Below are 24,043 nucleotides of genomic sequence, written 5' to 3'. Positions count from 1 at the left end.
ATGAATCTCTTCAAAACCCAGTATGGGCAATCACCACGCACGCATTCAGTAGCCACAGAATATTATTTTTCTCCTATGGTATCCCCGACGAAAGCAGCCCCCTACTTACCTACTGAGTAGAAGTTCCTGTGGCCGCCATTCCCTGTTGGGTACTGGTCTGAGCTAGCCGCTCCCGTGCGTGATTCGCCTATATATCTTCTCATTTTGGTGTCGTGTGAATATGTTACGATAACTCAATAAACATAAATTGCGTGAAATATAACCATCTTTATCTTATTCAACATGACACCCAATAGTATGCTTGGTCGATAAGGTAAGCGTCTATCCCAACATACTATACCAGGTTCACTCCATCTCTTCCACCAAAAGACCTTCAACACAGCATCACCAAACACATGCCCTTATATTAGCTTGCTTAGTGATATTCGTGATATTTACCAGGTGGGGTTAGAATATGCTAATTATTTCTAACTAATAACTAGTACATAATATTTATTGTTACAACTTCCTTATAATGAAATGGGCTGATTTTAAATCAAAGTGTGATATTTTCCTTCATGTTAAACATACAAATACTTGTCACACCATCGTGTCTGTGAAAACAATGTACGTAATTGTTATATACAGAATTTACAGGATTGTTCGCACCGTTGCTTCCTAATACTAGGTACATTTGCCACTTATCTCCCACGAACAAAACATTACATTCACGACATAATCTCTGAGAACAAACAAGAAGTAGGAAATGTGTTTTACTTGATGGAGACTGACATTTTCAAAATAGCCTGGAGCTATCACATAAGGTATAAAGGCATACCACTGACAGCTCCGTTATAATTTCTCCACAATTCTCATAAACGATGTAGGTAACAGGAAGAAATGTTAAAAAGGAGTTATCACTGGTAAGACCATAGTTACATATAAATGGCTTGTCTGAAATACAAATCACTTGTAAGATAATGTGAAGAAATTGTTACTTATACAAAAGCAAAATGTATAATTTTGGTACGATTTTTTTTATATTCAATCAATGACTTTTAAAATACGAAGTATAATAGTTGTATTAACAGTCCTCCTCACTAGTGATTCCTGTTCCGAGGTGGAGTGTAAGTATTTTTCCTTGTATTACTTCATGATTTTGTCATCTTCATGTTTGTTGATTTATTCATCTTCATGTTTAATAATAATTTTTATTGATTCCTCACCTTCAAGTGCGTAGACCTCATATTCAGTTTGCTGACTGTAGATAGCTGTGTCGGTGTTACATCATGATTTTCTCATCTTCATTTTTGTTGATTTCTTTATTCAATTTTTTCATCTTTATTTTTATTGTCAATTTATTCATGTTCATGTGTGTAGACTTTATTATCATGTTGGTTGACAGTAGGTAGTTGTGTTGGTGTTACTCTATGATTTTGCCATCTTCGTGTTTGTTGATTTCTTCATATTCAGGTTTAAATCATCTTTTATTCTGGCCCATGATATGACCCGACTGTCCCGAATCAAATATTTAAATTACAATTTATTTCCGTGTCTTACTAGGTTTTTCTCGTCTTTTTTCCGGACCATCCAGTCTACATTTTTATACCATCTCAACTTCTGTCTGCTATTAGTGTTTACGCAATCGACCTTGAATTATTTTCTTTCATAGAACGGTCATACAATGATTTCCCTCACAGTTGCATCAGAGATGACTTTACTAAACCAATTTACGTAATGATCAGTAAATTAATAGTCCAATGCAAATTATCTAAAAATCTACCACGGTAGAAAAAAAAAGTGCAACTTAAAAATTGAACCCACTTATTATTAAATTAATTCTCGTAGCGTCGCTACGTATTATTAAGAAAATAGCAACATTTCTTTCTAAAAAGCAATGTGCTGAGGCAATTTTCTTTTTCACAGAGTAGCCTCTGAGGAAAAAAAAATTCTTCAGATCCTTTTGTTATCTTTGGGAATGCTGTGTGGAGGGTGTTTTTAACTAAAGGAAAGAGAGGAAGTTCTGTGAATGAAAAATTATAAGGGTTGGGTAGCATTCGAGGAGTCCGGGGTTTTCAGAAATGACTGACGTATGCACACACCCCACCCACTGCATTGCAAGAGGATGGCACGAGAGAGACCAACTGTAGAGACCAAAGGGTCTACGCAAACCGGACTCTCCTAATTCGGCCCACCATGCAGCTGATGGGCAGACGCATCTACCGCCAAGATCTGAACACATTACACCCAAAGATCCCGGGCACCTCTGCTAAGTCACCAAACGTGGCGAACCACCTGGGGTGACATTTCTAAAAAAGTAACGGATTATTTCACACAATTTGAACATTTTCAAAGTTGATTTACAAGTTCTGTGAAGGATCTATCTAAATTTTGTTACTATTTCTGTTCATATACAACAAGACCTATAATCGAGTGACAGCTGTGTTTTGATCTGCTCCCGAAATAAACAGTTAATTATCTGGTACAGCGAGAAAATTTCCCCGTGGATGTGTCAGATCCGATGAGAATTTTTAGTTTTACTAAGGGCGAGTTGTTTCGGAAAAACTGAACAATTATTCAGATTCCCGAGTTCTATTCGAATGTAAGAAAATCTTCACGTCGATTTTATTCAAATACAAATTGGGTTGTTTCAACTCCGAAAAAGCTTCCGTTATATTTGAATAATCCGTTCCAGTGTTCCCAGCCGAATCGGACAATTATTGCAGAGAATTCGATAGGAATTCATTTTTAGGCCGCAACACTCACAAGTTGTCTATGGAAGGCGGGCAAAGGTCCGTCTTCTGTCAGATTTCTTTGCTCGTATGTTGTGCGTAATATTTTTTTACAGAATAAATAAAACAGTGAGTATAGTTTTTATTGGTATTCAGTTAATAACGTATTTAGTAAAGTTAATACGGTAATATGCAATCGTATTACTGATTTATTCTATCTTTTTCCAGGATGGGAAGTTCTTCCTAAACATAACCTAAAAGCCACTGAAGAAAATGGTGCTCAAATGACACCAGAATCGTGGAAACAGATAGGAAATCAATATAATGCCCAGGGAAACTATAGTTAAACCAAACTATATGACTGTAAAACATTTAAACGCTGTTTATGTAGTTAAAACCTTGTGCCAGGTTGGTAACAATTGATATATACTTGATATTTCTAATGCTTTATTGAATTTCCCTAACGTTATTAATAATTAACGCCCTACGAATAACTTTACTGAGAGCACCCTCAGTTTCTTGTTATTATCTGACATAATTCTTAATTTTGTGTTTTTTTTTATCATGTACCATATAATATATTATATTATATTATATTATTAATACTTGTTTTAGCGTCATCGCAGTCCAAGAGATAAAAAAATACATATGTACTGAAGGAATGCGACAGAGTTTATGATGTTATGACAATTCTGTGTTTTGGATGATGGCTGTTCCTATGCAGAAACCAAATTATCTCCATGTGTCCATATCAACTCTCAAATTAAACGTTCAAGGGAAATGAACAAAACTGTTTTCGTCAGCAAGAACCGTATTATTATGTACTGTTAATTTGATATAAGTGCTATATTATTTTGATATTCACTCTCAATGTATTATGGCAAATAAACATTGTACCGTCTACCCACATACAACTACATATATATAAAACATATTGTACCGATGTTACTTATAATTTACAACGTGGAAGTTTTTCCCCTATAAATAAATAAGCATTTGAAATTATATAACATGGTTTCGTTTTATTTCTTATTTATCAAAAGTTGTAATATTGAGAACAATAGGTTTTTTATTATAATATATTTATTTTATTTTTTATTGATACATCAGAATAACTTTTTTATAAAGTATGATTTGGTAATGTGAGCCTCACTCTGTACGCAACCCGTGCTGAGGCCCTCATTTCATTTAATAATTTTATGTATTTGTAAATTTTATACAGCCATGACTAGTGGTAATGAAACTTTGATATTGCTTCTCAACACATATTTTATATCTGAAATTAAAGAAATTTGTTTTTAACTGTCTTCTAAAAATTTTAATGCCAGTTACAGGTTTATGCTAATTATGCAACATCCCAAACTATGAAACATTCATACGTGAGGGTAACTAGACTGTTCAAAGGCCAGACAGGTACGATTGTCCCTCACGCAGATATCAGCTTAGTATGACTGTGCCAGTCCGTTCATTGCTTTATTCTTTATTTATAAAGTGAACTCTTTCTGTGACTCAAATCCAGTGTAGGAAATCATGTAGAAAGGTGGGGTATGTAATGAACATCCCGTGGACACTATATAATATGTAGTCAAATATTTATTAGGCAGACTAGCCCACAAATATTTTACCAAAATATAGTTGGAAGAAATTTTATGGATTGTTGTTATAGTATAAAACCATTCCGCCGTTTCCGCGGGGGCAGGCAGAGAGGACAGACTTCCAAACAAGTCGGTCTTGGCACAGACTCCTTGCCTCATTTATACTCATACATCGTCTCGTACATACTTTTCTGTTATTCCGGCTCTTGACATTCGCCGACTCAAGTATCTGTCTCACTTGATCGAAAATGTCAATCACATGAAGAATTTTTGTTATTTGTTTTTGGGGTGTTATGCCGTGTTGCGCTAACTCCTTCTTTAGCCAACGTTTCGGACAACATTGCAGTGTCCATCATCAGGGCAGATGTGTTATTTAAATAACACATCTGCCCTGATGATGGACACTGCAATGTTGTCCGAAACGTTGGCTAAAGAAGGAGTTAGCGCAACACGGCATAACACCCCAAAAACAAATAACAAAAATACTTTTGGCCGTGAAAATCTTAAATCATATTTCACATGAAGAATGTTTGTTAAAATATCAATTTTTTCAGTCGGCAATAGTTTCTGATACATTGGTAGACAAGAGAAACAAACTTGCACCTTATGAATGTTTTTACCAGTTTTTTTATCATTTTCAATCACTGAAACCAACGATACAAAAGCGAATTTCGACAATATTATGTGTAGAAAAGATATCTAAACTTCTTCCCACAAAACCGTTAACTTCATAAATTTTAATCGTTATGTTTTATTTGCGTTATTTGTCAAAATAGTCGGGTCGTTATCACCTTTAATAGGTACATTGTATTGCATAAAATCTGTCAGATCGCAATTGTGACGTTTGCGCATGCGTCAATCTTTATCAAAATGGCGGATCGCGTTAACCGGCCGATTTCGGGTGATCATATTTTCATGAATATTTCTTTGAATTTTCTCTTGACGGACGATGAAACAACCCAATTTATTGGAAATTGAGTGGATTGACGTTGTGATGACTTTCTCACACGTGATTTTTTCCGAAACAACTCGCCCTAAGTCAGTGTTTGATTTGTCAGTGATTAACCAGTGAATAAATAATTATCAGTATTTTAAAAAAGAAAAATTAACAGTACATCACAAGTCAGTCAAAAGGGTAATAGAGGCTGTGTTTGACCCACAGTGTCTACCAAAATGGTAAATTCAGAAAAACATCTGAGAAGCAAAGGACAAACGACATCTGAGCCCTACGTTTTAAACATTGACAATCTGCTGGAGAAAATGGAGATGAAAATGGAAAAAAAAATGAATTATTTAAACAAGCAATAATAAAGAAAATAGATGACGAAAATCAAGAAACCAGAAACACAAGGGACCATCAACTCGAATCTAATTTTTAATATTATAAATGTGTTTGATCTTTGGCAGCTCTATGCAAAAACTATCCTAACTCGTCTATACTCAACCATATATAATTACTGCGAAAAAAGTTCAAATACACGATGTACTCGAAGCAACAACAAAAACTTACTACAAATACCGATAACACATACTACTTTTGGTCAACGAAACTTTAAATACTTTGCGACAAGACTCTACAACATTCTTCCAGACAGCATAAAAAAAATGTGATTTACAAAAAAATTTCAAAGATAATGTAAAAACTTGGATCAAAAAAAAGAATAGGGCCTTCACCGGTGCATTCACCCAAATTCGCAGTTATTGAAGTCACCATATTATTGAGCGAATACATCTTAATACAAGTATAGGTATGTTCAAAGGTATTAGGAACTAACACGAAAAATTCTGCCTCAACACAGGCTAGCCTAATGAGGCGGTATTTGAGAAACCTCAACTAACTGCACTTTTATTTTCTTTTTACCTTCATCATATTATGTTAATATGTTACATATTTCTGTTAATTTTATAACCTTAAAAATAAAAGTTACAAATCAATGTACACCATAATATCTATTTATAGTTGTAATGTGTAAAACTTTCCTAAATAAAGATATTATTATTATTATATTTCAGTTTTGTGAAGTAACTGAACAATAATGATATAATAATAGAACATGATTAAAACCTTCACAAATTTGATGAATTGTTTAAATTCTGTGAAATAACCCGTCCTGAGATATGAAAAAAAGAAAATGAAATTTTTTTAAATACAGAAACAAATAAATCAACTACTTACTTCGACAAGAAAAAAAACGAGTTGTGACACGTGCCTATTATAATATGAACAAAAGAATATTGTATTCCAAACAAAAGACCGTTCCTAATAATATTCCCTCTGGCTTTGTGACCAGACCTTTTGTTGTGTATATTTTATATTTTTCTGATGTCCTAAAGATCCCAGAGAAGATTGGAGAGTCTGAGCATCCGTCTATTACTGGGATCAAACTCTCGTATAACTTGTAACTTGTTTAAACTTTTTCACTGCCATTGTCGTGGGTACAACTTGTTAAAGTTTGTTTGCCGATTTCTGAAGCTCTCCTAGGGAGATTGTGCGAAAGCTATCAGAGTGAAATACATAATATTAGACTGAACAAGACACTTCGCAGCCAACTTCATAAATCTATGTCAATTTTTTTTTCTTCATTGTTGAACTCTATCTTGAAGACTAAGATAATCTAAGAATGAACCGGGAAAAGGATATTTTATATACCTAACTATGTTCATTTTTTAACATCAAAACAATTTAAAAAGGCTCCCAAACTGAGGTTCCGCCATAGTTAGCAATGGAAGCTTTTTTCGTCGCTAAATATTTAGATATATCGTTTGCCCAAGGGTTGTGAAGTACCTATGTAATGTTTCCTTGTAATGTCTGCTAAGTGGTATGTTTATTCCTTAATTATCAGTTGACGTGTGTAGTATAATGGTGTGTGTATAATGCATGTGTGAGTGTTTGTGTGTGTGCGTGTCTGTATGTATGCGCATTGAACAGTTTAAATTATTGACATGATGACACGTTTGAATTTGGGCAGTGAATTCGAAAAAATATCCATGTTGGAGTTAAGACAAATATTATTTAGTGTGATTCTGATTAAGTAGTTAAGTATCTACCTACTCACAAATCATCGAAGTGTATCGAAGAAATTTTTGTTTTTTAATTTATTACAAGACAAAATTAGAAACATACTCTCCACATAACTACTAGCATAAGTAAATATGCTAGTAGTTAACTTATATGTAGATTATGTCACGTTTTGGCACATATTCAATCTCAGCATTGAACCACAAAGTCACGTGAACACACAAGTGCAGCATCTGCAAAACTTGACATTTTAGTTCTGTTTAATATATGTCAAGCTACGACCCACTATGTTAAATAGTTGAGTGCAGCCGTGAGCCGTGTGTACACACTGTACACTGAGGGTTAGCTTTAACGCCCGGTTACAGGTTAAACGAAACTACTCCGGTAAAAACTTTACTACGGTTAGTCACAATAATAAGACTTAAATGTACCTTGAACTAAAGATGTTCGTGGTGGATACACATTATGTTGGCGCGTTTACAAAGGATTTTCACTTTCGTTCAGATCGAATGGAAATGGTTAATATGAAGATCATATATATCTGAAAGTGTATTTTTGCATTCATTTGGATTATAATTTTTCTGTTTACTGAATTAATTTAAACTTCTAATTTGTTTGGTTTTGGGAACAAACAGCTGGTACCCGTACAATCAATTTATTCGCTTTATTTTAACAACTCATTTATGATCTCATAGAAATCGTTGTGTCTCCCTTACCATCATAGGTAGAAATATGAACTAAACGGTGATAGAAAGAGAAAACACCAAGTTTCATATTAAAATACCGAAGTAAAACTGCAGTAGGTGATCACTGTTTTCAATAATGTTCGAATGATTTGTATTTTTGTATAGCGCCGTTTTTATTAAAAATAGGAATTAGTTGTATGCTAGGTATTATCAGCGCCTTGGCGCTTTGATAATTCGGCGGCATGAGCGGACTGCTCCAATTGCGCCCACAGAGGGCGCAGCAGATTAAGAAAAAAAAAATCTTTTTATTTTTATAAAATTGACAGAATAGTGAACTAACTATAATTTTAAGGCTATATCTGTATATCAAAATATTTGTTTTACATATAAGTTATTTTAGTTCAGTGTATAGACAAAAAAATAAGAAGAGCCATTTGAAAAAAAAATATATATATATATATTAAAAAATATTTAAACATTTCAAAAATTATATATTTCTGTCTTATAATAAAACTAGATATTGTTTTTCATCTCCTTTCAAAAACAGTTTTTACTTTTCGGATACCTGAAAATATCAGAGGCTTGAAGGGTTAAATAAAAATAAGATAAGACTTGAAGAGTGAGAAGAGTGAAAATATCAGATAAAATAAAATACTTTTTTGTTTTAAAACCACGATATTTATTAATTTAAGAACCGACCGGTTTCGCTTTACTTAAGCATCATCAGGGTACAAATTAATACTAGTATTCGCTTTACTTAAGCATCATCAGGGTACAAATTAATACTAGTATTAATTTGTACCCTGATGTACAACTATACTATTATCCTATTATACCCTGATAAACAACTATACTATATACTAGTATTAATTTGTACCCTGATGATGCTTAAGTAAAGCGAAACCGGTCGGTTCTTAAATTAATAAATATCGTGGTTTTAAAACAAAAAAGTATTTTATTTTATTAAATATGTCAAACCACAAAGTGATTGCTTTCTACAATAATGAAAATATCAGAGGCTTGAAAGGTTAAATAACATTAAATTATAAGATTTGCATGTGAAGAGTGAAAATGTAAGAGGCTTGAAGGGTTAAATAACAATAAGTCATTAGATTTTATTGTGAAGAGTGAAAATATCAGAGGCTTGGAGGGTTAAATAACAATAAGTCATCAGATTTTATTGTGAAGAGTAAAAATGTCAGAGGATTGAAGGGTTAAATAACAATAAGTCATAAGATTTTATTGTGAAGAGTGAAAATATCAGAGGCTTGAAGGGTTAAATAACAATAAGTCATAAGATTTTATTGTGAAGAGTGAAAATATCAGAGGCTTGAAGGGTTAAATAACATTAAGTTAGGCCATAAGATTAAATAACAATAAGTGTACGGGACGTGTTTGCCTGCACAAGAAAAGACTGTAAATAATAAGCACCGCCACACATCAGTCCTCAACCTGGGTAATGATTTAAGTAAAACACCGTGAGGTGTTCTATCCAAACCACAATAAAAGAAAAACGATTTGAATCAAAATGGTTCAGTCGGTAGCCATTAGGAATTCATCAGCCTCTAGGTTGTCAGCATCAATGCAGCAGGGATTGCCCAGCCTCTAGGTGATCACTGGTAGTGGGCAGTTCAGTCGTTAGCCAACAGGTATTCGTCAGCCTTTAGGTTGTCAGCATCAATGCAGCAGGGATTGGCCAGCCTCTAGGTGATCACCGGCAGTGGGCAGTTCAGTCGTTTTATTATAAGAACCGGCACACGGAGAATCCCCATTATTGTAATGATGACAGATGCGTCTGGCTCAGCTGATAGAGTGCCGGCCGTAAACAGCTCGTTAGAAATAGTTGTAATCTTTAAAATGACTGTGCCGTGATGGAGGAACAGAAGCGACTACAGATTTTAGTCAACACTCAGGAATTAATAATTATAATTAACAGATCGCGTTTTAACTGGAGGTGTTCCGTCCACTCGTGTTAATTTTTGAAATTTGATTGACGAATATTGTAGTGTTTTTAACTATTTATAATTTCTCTAGCAAGCCCTCTTGTGACGTCAATATCTTTACCACAACTTGTTTTCGTTTCAGACGCAGGTGATTTTAGGTGAGAATAATAATTTCGCACAGCGACTGGTTTGTCAATAATTTGATTTTTCTCCGGCTCAATTCGCCAAGTAACCGATTATTTTGGTGCATTTTTCAACCCCTTTTTTATAATATTAAATGCAATAAATTCGTGTTTTCATGTTCGATACAATAAGTCATAAGATTTTATTGTGAAAAGTGAAAATATCAGAGGCTTGAAGGGTTAAATAACAATAAGTCATAAGATTTTACTGTAAAGAGTGAAAATGTCAGAAGCTTGAAGGGTTAAATAACAATAAGTCATAAGATTTTACTGTAAAGAGTGAAAATGTCAGAAGCTTGAAGGGTTAAATAAGAATAAATTATAAGATTTTATTGTGAAGAGTGAAAATATCAGAGGCTTGGAGGGTTAAATAACAATAAGTTATAAGATTTGATTGTGAAGAGTGAAAATGTAAGAGGCTTGAAGGGTTAAATAACAATAAGTCATTAGATTTTATTGTGAAGAGTGAAAATATCAGAAGCTTGGAGGGTTAAATAACAATAAGTCCTAAGATTATCTCTTTAACCGAGTTTTTAACACTCCATTTACGATATGTTATTCTAACAGAAAAATAATATACTGTTTTTTTGTCGTCTTTTTTAACTTGGATTATATTTTACAATACAGGTATTTCACATTTTACGATTTATACGTCTTCTCCATTATAAGAATTTGCTTCTTATAAGATAAAAAGGAATATTTCGTGTGTGATATGGTGTGTAGCCGACCGGCTGCCGGCTCAGCATTTAGAGGAGTGCAAAATAACAACACGTCTGTTTGGTGAAGATTCTGTTTAGAAACTGTTTTTTAGTTATTGTATGTTTATATGGAGAATGAGTGGGGAAAGGCGTGGCTTCAACGATTTACTGTTTTATGTAAAAGCTCTATAGCTCATGATTGAATTTATGTAGTGAGCATTTTATATGTAGATAAAGAAAAAAACATAATGTTCGATTGGCAATATGAAAGAAGACTCGCTCGTCGGATAGGTAACCAATTATCGATTTCCAAGAAAACCAGAAAATTGGCATAAAATTTTAGACATGCTTATGAAATGCTCAAGAAATAGTTTCTTCTTTTGAAAATGTTTAATTAATTTCAGCAACTTTATGAAGAACATTGCTTATTTTTTTGCCTAACCCTTTACGTATAAACACTTCGACGTCAATTCCACAGGTTAATTCCAAAAGCAACAGCAAACGATTTAAATTTCGTACACTCACTTTTACACACGCATTCACCACATTTCCATACAACTAACAAACGTAATAATCAACGTCTTCAAAACATCTCCGAACCAAGAACATTGTAATTTGATTTTCTTTGAATTCTGTGATTTCATTTTCCGAGAAATTTTACAAGAAGGCGAATACAGGGCTTTCCGCGCAAAGTAGCTGTAAGATGATTAACATCTGTAGGAGGTAATCTAGGGGAAGGGGTTTCAGATACCCCTTTCCACCTCCGTCCCCTCCCATGACTGTCCCGATGGGGTGGAAGGGTGTACCGACAATCCCTTAAAAGCTGAGATAGGGATCTCCCGCAGTTTTCTATATCCTTTTATTAATCCACGTACGAAGTTGCGCGAAACCTTTTTATATTTAATAATGATTTATATTGAAAATATTAATTTTATTTTCCCTAATTTTAACTGGACGTCTTACCTCTAGTTTTTTTTTACTTTGCAATAATCCAAAATTTCTGGTATTTCGTGTATTTTATGTGGCTGAAGAAGTGAAAAGTGTGAGGAGATGGCGAAGATTAGTATTGGGATGTACCTGGCTAACCATATCTGGTCACTAAAAATGGCTAAATCTATTACAGACAACGTTTGGATTCTGAATGGTGGTGGTCTTACATCAGGACGATATTTTCACAGAATTAGAACAATTCATCAAATTTCAAGTTCTATGAAAGCCCTGTTCAAGTTTTCGTATTATCCAACTACCGCGAAACAATCGAAGAAAAAAAAATTAATTATTGTGAATGAACAAAAATTAATTACCCTTCCACGAAGGCCGTCTGTAATATTGTGGCAAAAATCGAAGAATTGCACCAAGAATCACTACAAAAAATTTTGATTTCAAAATTCCATCGATATCAAAAATTTAAAAATATTTCTTAACCCTTAACTATGGACGTGAAAAAAAAATCACACTCCCATGGACGTCGGGTCACACAGACCCCTTTATAAAATTCTTCTAATTTTCAAACCTGGACCAATATGACTTTAGCAAGGAGTTTATATGTATAAAGTATTTATAAATAAAAGATCGAGTAATAAAAATAATTAACTTTTATTCATATTTTAATAATTATCTCCAAATTTAACAAACCTAGTCAGTTTTCAGTCTTAATTGACTTGAGATCATATTAAGGCTCCTTAATTATAGTAGGTATTACAAAAATCAAAACCAATAATTTTTCCTAGCTAATAAAAGAAACAGTAACAAAAAGTCATAAAAAAAACTTCTGAAAGAAATAAAATAAAAATTCTCACAAGGATCAAACTTATGTAAAATTACTGGCACTCAGAACATAGAGGCTTGGAACACTGAAGACAAACTGGCTTCTTGCATGTCATTTACAAACATTACTTTACGCCTGCAATGTTCATTTGTTGGTTGGGCACCACGTTTCACAGCTGATGTAGTTGGCTCACTACTGTCCGCCATTTTGTTTTTAAATATAGAACAAATTAAAAAAGATTATAATACTAAAATGTAAGAAAATTATAGTAGACGGGTCACATAGGCCCGAGTATATTTGTATGGAAATTATAGTCAACGGGTCTCTCAGGCTCTAATCAATTTTTAAATGATTATTACTCACGTAATAAGTGCCGGATGACGCGACCTTCTCCCTCCTTGATCATAACACAACTAAAACTGAAGCTACTGAGACGCGCGGAGATGGCACGCGCGGGGAAGGTGTTTATTCCGAGAAATTGAAGAAGGGGTTGGGCCTCTGAGACCCGACGTCCATAGTTAAAGGTTAAAGACTCCAAGTAGATATGTTCTAGACATCATTTCAATATGTACCCAAAAATTGAGCTTAGTTCGGGAATTGCAACATCTATAGGGTTTTCACTCCAATTTTCGACTTTCTAAAAAAATCAAATCTCAGAAAATTCTTCTATTTAGTTTCTAAAATTATTATCTCAATTAATTTATAAGCTTTAGCAATGTTCAAATTGGACATCACTTTGAATACACTACCAACTCGTTACTTACTCGTTTTATGAATATTTAATGTAAACAATATTTATTATTTAAACGATAATATTATTCCAGAACCTGAATAGACATTACCAACTGTTTGTAAGTTTATGTTAAATTGTGCTTAGACGTAATAATAATTATTGAAAGACAAACAGAAGTTTATCTAACACTTTTGGTTAGATAAAGGTTTTTTTTATTTTTTTAATCAAATAATATAACTAGTAATTAACCAGGCATAACAAATATCTAGTACGTATGTATGCTACTTTGTTGTTTTTAAATAGTTTACATAAAATATGTTTGGAAAATATACAGTTTTTACAAATATCGACCAACATTAAAATAAAATTACATTTAAATTTTTTTGGTACAGAATCCATTTCGTGACCATATTTATCTACAAGTAGTGGACCCCGCAATGATTCGTTTATGATAATGACTTTCTCGGGCGTCTCTAACTCCTTCCACCATTCACTACCGTATACCAAAATGGTACTTTTATTTTTTCATTGAGAAACTAATGTTTATAAGACAAGGTTTTATGCATAGCACAAATGTCGATTTAAAGTGACTAATTATTGCTTATAATATGTTTTTATCCTTCGTGCTATGCATAAAACCTTGTCTTATAAACATTAGTTTATCATCAAAAAAAATAATAATATTTGACATGTTAAAATATTTCACCAACAAAAGTAGATATAATATGTCTGGACGCCATCTAGCGGAAAATTTAGCACTAACAAAGCCTTTCCTACAAAAATAATGTTGGTTGTTTACAGTTGGAAAAAAATGTAAAAAGCAGTAATTGTTGATTGAAGTACTAGTACATATTGAATTATTTGACGTGATGGAGGTAAGCCAACGTGGCTCAGTTGGTCAGAGCATCTGATTATTCGGTAGATTTTTTCAATTTGTATTGATATTTCAAGCGACTAATTATTGTTGTAATAATTTGTCACAATGTTAGTGTTAAAAAACCACATTACATTGACTTTAATTCTTCGCCGTAATCTCATTTCAGTGCAAAGATATTGCTTGAAGTATTTCTTGTGCGTCCTCGACTTATTCTACCATAAAAAATATTCTCTAATCACTCCTGGTACAAATAAAAAAAAAACTTTGAAATTTTCAACGAAATCGGTCTACTACATTTCAAAGTTATGCGAGCACTAACATACGCAGGCTGAGATTTGCGAGCACAAACATATGCATACTGAATTTTTACATATTAAGATTATTATTTTATGAATTTAATTTTTTTTTTTCCTCCCTCCTCCAACATCTATTTTAAACGCCCTTTTTAGGGATGTTTATATAGGAATCGTTTATATAATTATTAACATATATTTTATATAGTTCTATCTTCTTTTTTGTACACAACTGAATTGACTTAGCCACAATCTTTAGTATTTATTTAGTGATAAAATATTCACTGAAGAATTCACATTATAATACTCAATTAGTATTCAGAGCGATGAAAATTACATATTATATTAGTCAATCCGAGAATTTCTGTACCGAAAGAAATTTAAAAGCAACATAACGGAAAGCATAAAAAGTGAGAAAAACGTATGCAAACTTTGAAAAAAATGCCTACGTACATGACAACCGAAATTACATTGTTTTAATATTTCCTACATCTTAAATTAAAACATAATAATATGGTAGTTTCTGTATAACATTAATTTTGGAAAATTACACGATATATATTTTTTCCATCCAAGTTATCGACCCCTGAGAAATTGTGCTCGATCGTTTCCAGGTTAAGATGCAGAGGGGTGGATAAGAATATGAAGATGAGGAAAATGGCTTCAAAAAATACAACGATTCCGGATAAATTTAAATTTTCATAAAAATGTCTTTGTTTTTGTTAAAACGCCTTAAAAGCATTTCGTTCGCAGCATCGCAAACACAGTCAGTGTTAGTACTCCCTGAATATATCTTAATCAATATAATATAATATATAATTAATACAATAGATGCAATGTATAACAAATATCTATTTAACACAACTGTATTAATTAAATTTATAATTATTTCTTATAAAAGCAATAACAATTTATTACAATCAAAGATTTCTAGGAAAATCAATGCTTATCTATATTATTTGGTGGTGCGCAAATCTTTCGTTCTCAATTGTGCGAAGATGGAGAGGTGCGGTAAAGACTTAACAAAGTAACAACGAATTGAATTTACCTTACATTGTTTACAGGAGAGGAAAGATTGGGAAAGGGCAAAGACTAACCCTTAGGGCTGGTCCTTCGTAGCCGCTGGTTCCTTTTACACAGATCCTTACAAATATAATTGAGGCAATTCCTTTTGACACTTTGTTCACACAACATAAAACAGTGATATTCACTGAGGCGAGTTAAATGACTCGACGATGTGATATTCCAAAAAATCACAACTGAGTTTAACATGTGCAGGTATTCACAAAATGACACGACAATTCTTTTCGGTGACCAAAATGCAACAATAATAATGTTCCTCGTCATATGGCCTGGATCAGCAGGAATGGCGACAAGGGGCAAAAAGGGGGGGTGAAGGGTACACATTTTAAGGCTATTCAATTAAAATACAAAATCTGCAAAAGCCTTTTTTTGCTTAGTTTAATAAGTGTTTTGTTCAATTCAATGTTTTTGTTTTAAAATGTTTGTTTTTTGAACACTGTTCACCTAAATAAATCACTAGACGAAACCTGTGTTTTGAAAAGTTGTAACGTAATGCGCGCTGCAAAAAAGGGAGCTTTTCCAATTTTATGAGGAAATTGTGTACATTTTCTAATATATGCAATAAATACGCTGTACAAGAGGGGGTTGTTTAATGTTCATGCTAGAATATTCACAAAAAGTTGTGAGTGAATTCAGATAAAGGAAGTTAAAATCTCGTGAAGTTTAATTTTGTGTTCGTAGGTTAAGGTTATATTATAGGTTGAAAAACAGTTAAATTCTAGTTTTTAAATGTAACTATCTAATTTTATAATTTTACTCCATAATTTTTCACGAACAATTCAACCGTTTTTCATATTTTGTAGGAGGGTTTGCGTACCGCCGCCCCAGGAACTATTTATTAGATAACAAACACTTCTGCCATAGGTAACCTCAAGTGGTTCGATACGTTTGGTGATTTAGCAGAGTGTCCCGGGTTCATCGGGTGAGGTGTGTACAGGATGCGCCTGCCCTCCAGTTGCGTTGCGGGCCGGATCGGTTTGTCGGTTTGCGGAGACCCTTTGACCTCTGCAACTGGTATCTCTTAACCCAGGAAGGGTAGATCATTCGTCCCTCACTCCTAGACACCATGTTCGTTCCCAGATATTTCCCACACAGCATTCAAACATGACATAGGTCCTGTGGTAAATCATTTTCCTCAAGCCTCCTGTGAGGGGTTAATTTAAAAAAGAATAAAAATTAATTAAATTCATCAGTTTTTCTGGAAAAAAAACAATCAACGGAATAATAATGTTCAAGGGAGTATTGAATTGGTAATAATGACAGCATTAAAAAAAGATTTTGTAGCACTAATTGAAGATGCGCCACTCCCGGATAGAGTAGAGGTTTGTACCTCACAATCTTTTTTCTGTGGCTATTTTTAATTCTTTGTAAATTATTAAAGTTTTTTTGAATAATGAATTATTAATTAAAAAAAACTTTTTCTGTTATCTGTAACTTTGATTCAATCAACACTAAGGACGAGTCGTTTCGGAGAATTTGAACAATTCTTCAAATTTAAAAGTTAATTTTCAAGTTCTGTGAAAGATTTTTTCAAGTTCTGTTAATATTTCATTTTTGTCAAGCAACTTGCTTACAGTGATATAATAACAGAACTTGAAAGGGACTTTCACAGAACCCGAAAATTAACGTTGAAATTTGATGAATTGTTCGAATTCTCCGAAACAACCCGTCCTAAGAATCAGATCTGCTCTGAATTATTTCTCACAATTTAAAAATTCAATGTGTAAACTAACAAACTTTCTCAAAAAACATATCGTAGCCTGGATAAAAAATCAAGATATTCACTTTATTCAAAAGATTATAATTCCAAACCAAACATAACCAAAATATAATAAGTAAAATTAAATATTATACACGTTCTTCAAGAATTATCCAAAAATGCATACACTCACATGTAAATGTGTGTTTTCATGTTTCAAAAAAATATTAACTTTCTACTACAACACATAAATACCTGTCACACTTAATCACAAACACTTTAACACCTCAGCACAGGTTCTCCTAGTGAGGTGTTCACGTAACATACAATATCACCCACACACAGTTTTACCTATATCAACCTATGTTCTTTATTTTTTTTTACCTTTTTTCTGTACTTTTTTCTCTGTACTACAATATAAACCACTGTAATCATTTGTAAAATGTGTATTTAAGAATAGACATAAATAAATAAACCATCACGCCGTTTCCCCGCAGGGGTCGGCAGAGGACGGATCGTCAAACAACTCGATCTTGACATACACTCCTTGCCTCATTCACATTCATACTTCGTCTCATACAAACTCTTCTATTATTCTGACTCTTAATATGGCCTGACTCAAGTATATAATTCACTTGATCGTGCCATGTCTTCCTCGGGCCTCCCCGACTTCTGCTACCATTCACATTTGCGTCATATATTTTCCATACACTACTTTATTTGCTCATTCGCAGTACATGCCCAAACCATCTAAGCGGCCCTTTCTTGATCTTACTCATTACGCTTACATCAGACTTGCACTCTTTGCGGATCTCCACATTTTTCACATGATCATACATGGTTTTACCACAAATACGCCTCAGGGATCTTATTACTACAGCATTCAGTCTACTTTTATCCTTTCTCTACCAGTTCCATGCCTCACTTCCAAACATCAGGGTAGGTACCAGCACTCCATTGTGGACGCTAGCTTCGCTTCTTTGGTCAATTTTTTGTTAGCGCCAACTGCGTTCATTCCTCCATTAATGGAGTTACCTGCATTTACCCTTCGTTCGATATCTCTGTCGGCCTTCCCATCTCTCGTAAACATACTCTCTAAATACACCAACTCATCCACCTGCTCAAGTATTCCTCATTCACAGATATATTGCACACTTTTTTCGTACTCTCTCTTTCAAACACCATGACTTTAGACATACTTACATTTATCATTAACTCATTTTTTATACATACTTCGTTCATCCTAGACAAGAAAAAAGAAAAAGTCAAAGCAAAAAGCAAACAAATTGTCTCTACGGGTGAAAGCTATTTGTTCTCAAAACTGAAAAAATTAGCCTGGGGAGTAAAGTGTCATAGATAGATAAAAAAAATGGAGTAAGGCTTTATAAAATTCTAATTAAAATGTTTTTTTTTTTTTATTTCTGCGATAAAATAAATAGAAACAGGATTATTTTGAAAACCTTTTTCTTCACAATAGTAATTGTTGAATATTGATTTTCGTTGTCATTTTCCAAAACCCCTACTTAGCGTGAATACGACCAAGCCAAACAGCCCCAATGCTTACAAAATGGCAGACAAGATTTTCTTTTCGCTCTGACGTTATTTAAATTGAGATTGATTTGCGTGAAATCAGTGCCTTCCCCTCGCACAGAATAAGGGGTAGAGGTGGATAAGAACAGGGAGGAAAGGTACACGGTGAACAGGGTTGGGAAATATATGTATATATAATATAATATACTTACAGCCTGTTTCATAATCAAATTTCTACGGAAGTTATGAGAGATTTGTGATTTAAATTGTGACGAATTTATTTTGCTGTGAGTATTTTTTCGTGGTTCGAGGAAGTGGAAATAGAATTGTCCTTAACTTAACATTAACGACTTTTTCGTCAACTTCGACAACATAGTGGAAATTCCGCTTCTACTTAATGATAATGAATTGTTTTAACCATAAAATGAACGATTTTTTTGCTAAGTGCGATTCCAGTTCCATGAGGAATAGTCCTTAACCTTAAAATTAACGATTTTAAATTGGTAACCGAGAGGATTTGGATATAGTTAGCGAAAAGTCTTTGATTTATAAATTAAGGACATTTCTGCTGTCATCGAAAAGAACTCTCATTAATAATTAATGTTAAGGACATTTCTTTCTCTTTAAATAGATGGATGGATAAATGGAATCTCTTCCCAGTTCTTTCGGATGAGAGCGAAAAAGTACAGTAATACATTTTGGGTTGGTGGGTAAGAGACTTTCTTTAGACCAATTATTGGCCGAGTTGAATAAAGCAACTGTTTTTCACTAGGCGTTGGAACTCCTCCACCACTGCACAAGCATTAATTTTCGGTTGTAAAGTTGGTAAAAGGAAGAACAAAAAAGTTGTAAGGCTATTTGTAACCCGGGAATATTTGTTTTCGTTGTATTAAAAAAGGATGTATAGTTTATTGCAATGTCTTTAGTCTTTTGTGTATTAGGCTTCTTAAGATTTTACCATTATAATGGGATGGAGGAATGGATGAATAATAGTCAAGAGTCTGTTATTATCCTAAAGTAATATCCCGGATGACTGATGATAATGAAGAGTTACCGGACAAACCTCGAGTACTCTTTATATTAAAATCAATAGTTTTGTCTCTTTCATAACGCATCTCTCATAAAACGTGCGTTGAATACATTTATTCAGAGTATTCACGTATAAATCTACTCGCAATAGTATGTGCTCCGAACTTTTGTCAATCGTTCTTAATTTTTTTTTTTTAATTTTTAATCCAGCAGGACCGGACGGATAATACAATTCACAAATATGAACAGTTATTATCTATTATAAAATAAAACACAAACACTTTGTATTTATCCACGAATTTATTATTTCATATATCTATGATCTAGATACATGAAATAATAAATTCGTGGTTAAATACAAAGTGTTTGTGTTTTATTTTATAATATAATGTCTAACCACAAAGTAATTGCTTCCTATGAAAAAAAATAAAAAAATTAAAAAATAAAAAAAATAAAAAATAAATAAAAAAGTTATTATCTACATTTAAAAATAAATAGTAAGAATGTTAAAAAGAAAAATAGTAATTAACGACAAAATAACATAATATAAATAAATTAATATTAAGGATCACCTCTTCTTTGAGTGAAGAGCTGGTTGATTTCTGTGCTCCGCCCAGAAGCTAGCTAATCGGTGGCGAAGTAATAAGTGCACTCTGCCTTCTGTAAACATCGTGAAGGCCCTGCAGAATCTTTGTATTGCATAAGGTGCCTCGTTGTAGCACACCCTCAGCTTGTCTCGTTGCGCTACTGGGTATTGTGTCCACAGCTCAGATGTGTACAGGGCAGTGCTACAAGTCATAAAAATTATTTTTCTGACATCGCCATCGTCGCTACAGTGGTAGAAGCGTCTTGAGAGCATTCCGACCCGTATATTAATTTCTCTTCTTTGTGGATCAACATTTATACATCATTCACACCTTCATTAAAAATATGTCGTGGGTATTAAACCTGTGAGGCCGAAACCAGTTAATTTCCTACTGGACAGATAGATGGAATATTTAGTTGCTCCTTGTGTTTGAAAACGATGATGACTGACATTTCAGAAACGTACAAGTTAAAAGCTTGTGCACTCTTCGCATATTTGTACAAGTCGTCTCATCGCTTTAATTTAGGTTCCAGCAGCACCATGTCATCTGCATATTTAATTTTATTACTGCCTTGTCCGCAGATATAGCAACCAATGTGTGAAGCGTTGAGTTCTTGCAGGATCGTTTATGCAGAAATTTTATTATAATAAATTTTTTTGCAGAGTTGAAAATATATTACCCCCTTGCCTGGCTAGCTTTTGAGACATAAGGGTTTTGAAGAAACCCCTGCTTATTGAATGAAGTTTTTATAAAAAATTTGTAAACCTAATTGTCACCCTTCGTAATTTACCTAAAACCTAACCTTTTTATTCTAAGAAGGTACAAAAATCTAATTTTTGTCATGGCGCTTTTTGCGTGCCCTTACAAAGAACCGTTTTTCTTAACACATTTGTATTTATTTATTTTCAGTGTTCCGTATCTTGCGGTAGCGGCATGCAAGTGCGCGGCGTGCAGTGCGCGGGGGGCAGTAGTGAAGGGGGCGGCAGTGATGAGACCTCTTCGGGCTCCGAGGTGCCCTGCCCCGTGGCCTCTAGGCCCCCGTCTCAGAGGCCCTGTTCTACGGGTATCGTGTGCCCAACGTATCATCCTGAGCACGTGGTGGACGTAAGTTAACTCTTTTTGTACCAAATCCATACAGGAAATCATTTTCCTCAGGGCTTATATTGTTAAAAGGAGGAAACAATTCATCAAAGTTCAAAGTTAATATTCAAGTTCTATGGGTGTCCAATTTCTAGTTCTATTGTCCAAGTACGGAGAACAACCGGTTTAAAATTATAAGATGTGATAATTATCATTAACTCTCGTGAGAAATTAAAATTAAAAAATATCTTTTGTTTAGAAGTAATATAGAGGAACTAAATTAATATTGGTTCCCACAGGGTAAAAATTACAAAAATTGCTATACAATAAAAAAACATGTGGACAAAATATATTGATGACCATTTCCTATGATGAGCTAATAGCTAATTAGTATTTTCGTGTGAAGTAATTTTATTATATAAAATAGGCATATTATCCACGCGACCATTATATCACGATTCCGAAAAATTCATTTCTTGAAATGTTTTTTTATGTCTGAACTCGTCAGTGTTTAAAAAAAGTGATAATAATATTATTAAAAATATATATTATTGATTGAGCGCAGCGAAGATCTTTTTGACTCGACCACTTTTCATTTGTTTGTCCGGTCAATCCTGTTAAGGTGGTAGCCGTGTTTGGTGGTACCTTTTTATTCCGCCAGAGCGCTTGAGTTTTGTGACGATCTCGGAATAGCGATAATCAACATTACACCAACTCTATCGTTCACAGTACTATTAGATTAGTATGTTGAATGTATTTTATTTATTTTCAGGATGATATCGAGGACCTTATTCCGGGGGTAGTTTACCACACCCAACCTTTAATCCAACCCTACCCACCCCCAAACCAGCCCAAATCCGAGAAGCTGATCGGCGAGCAGATCGTCCCTTCGGAGGCCACGTGAGTCCTTTTCTTAATCTTGTTTATTCCCATCAAATCAGCTACCGTCATCAGCATGAAATTCATGGTATCTTTTGTTAGAATCCTATTGATTAAACCAAATTAATCATAAATTGATATATTGGTTAAAAAAATCTATTTTTGTGTAGCAACTTAAAAATAGTGCAAACAGATATCAATAAAATATCCAATAAATAAACCACAGTTTTACGTGGAAAGTTTAAAATAAGTGTGGTTTTGTATATTTTAAGCACATAATGTAAAAAAGAACTCAGATTTTGGTTACTGTAAATAATATTCATGAACACAATAAAATATAAGATTTTATTTAATTTTAAAAAATAATTGAATGTTTTGAAATCAAAAAAATATATAATTTTATTAAATTTTCTTCTTTAGCAAACTATTCAAACTTTTAGAAAAAAAAATAAAATACGATTGTTATAAATACCTACCTACATAGTTTTTTTGTGTTACTAGATCAAAAAAATGTTTTAATACAATTTCTTTGCAATTGGTTATTATTATGTACAAAAACATTAACGGCAATGCTTTTTTATTTAAATACCAGAATTTAAAATAAAATTTATGTGAATCTAAATCTGGCACGCCCACCTCTATGGCCCATCAATTTGATAATAACGCTATGAAATTGTATGCATAGTGGTGTTGAATATAAAATTAAATATTGTACTACTGTTTTTTGAATACTATTCAAGTCATAATCGCATATAATAAAATCTCTAATAAATCCTCAATTCCAAATTCGAGCTTTTCAAACACCGACCACAAAACGAAAGGTTTTCAGTTAAAATTTAATGAAGGTATGGAGCTATTTGTATTCAAATAAAAGCATATTTACATGCAGCTTTCCAAAATTAATAGATTTGAAGCTGAATTCAACTGAATTTTACAATAAATGCAGTTGTGAAGTGGAATTCTTTCTCAAATATTTAAATTAACGTGATTATAACAACCGGAAAATTATTTTTTTCTTTCTTTTTTTAGTCGAAAATAATAAGTTACGCATAACATAGGAAGTTGATTGATTACTTCCGTGGTCGAGCGGATCAGGCGCAAGTAAATTCGCGTAAAATAAATGTGTTATTTTACATTTGATCTATAAGCAAGTGGACGACAATCTCAGTGACGCCCTGGTAAAAGACTACCATTTAGAATCTAAAGGTTGCTATAAATAGCTCTAGCAGTGTTTAGTGACAAGATCTGATCAATAGTCAGGTATTTCCAAACCTTCCCTTTCCTTATCTCTTTCCCTTCTGCACTACCTTCAGCCTTACAACATACCCCAATTGGGAATTCCATCATCACACTGGCTCAGGTCAATATTAGAGCAGTTGAGACTCTTGTGCGGTAACCTAGTCACTTATAAAATAGTGTTGATGCTCTGGTGAAGCCGGGTTCTTATAAAATGTTAGTAAATTAAAGGCGAATTTGTGATTAAGGCCTACAAAGAAAGTGTTTTAATGATCTCAACGGTAAACTAATTGTCTACACACCTATCTCAATTTTACAAGCCAATAAACTTAAGTACGAGAGATGGGGTAATTATATTCGTGTATCAATTTAGCCTGTTCCTCGGTGACTTATTACTAGTCGGGGTGAAATTAAT

General features: G+C 33.4%; 1 protein-coding gene and 1 long non-coding RNA gene across 5 annotated transcripts in view; both read left to right on the top strand.

Moving 5' to 3' along the window:
* nolo (ADAMTS-like no long nerve cord) overlaps positions 1–24,043 on the top strand; it is a 789,822-nt gene that overhangs the window by 727,915 nt on the left and 37,864 nt on the right. For all 4 annotated transcript variants that reach the window (XM_089646552.1, XM_089646553.1, XM_089646550.1 and 1 more), the window contains 2 exons: positions 21,343–21,537; positions 22,286–22,413. In XM_089646552.1, the coding sequence (XP_089502678.1) occupies positions 21,343–21,537; positions 22,286–22,413 (323 nt within the window). The remainder of the gene's footprint in view (positions 1–21,342; positions 21,538–22,285; positions 22,414–24,043) is intronic.
* Positions 2,525–3,482, top strand: LOC149412042 (uncharacterized). The gene is made up of 3 exons (XR_016304727.1): positions 2,525–2,840; positions 2,940–3,119; positions 3,327–3,482. It is a non-coding gene; the product is annotated as an uncharacterized LOC149412042 (long non-coding RNA).

The sequence above is a fragment of the Hesperophylax consimilis genome, chromosome 24, assembly GCF_061612785.1.
Source record: "Hesperophylax consimilis isolate HC1 chromosome 24, BYU_Hcon_1.0, whole genome shotgun sequence".
Classification (NCBI taxonomy): domain Eukaryota; kingdom Metazoa; phylum Arthropoda; class Insecta; order Trichoptera; family Limnephilidae; genus Hesperophylax; species Hesperophylax consimilis.
This window is presented reverse-complemented; position numbering and strand designations above follow the sequence as displayed.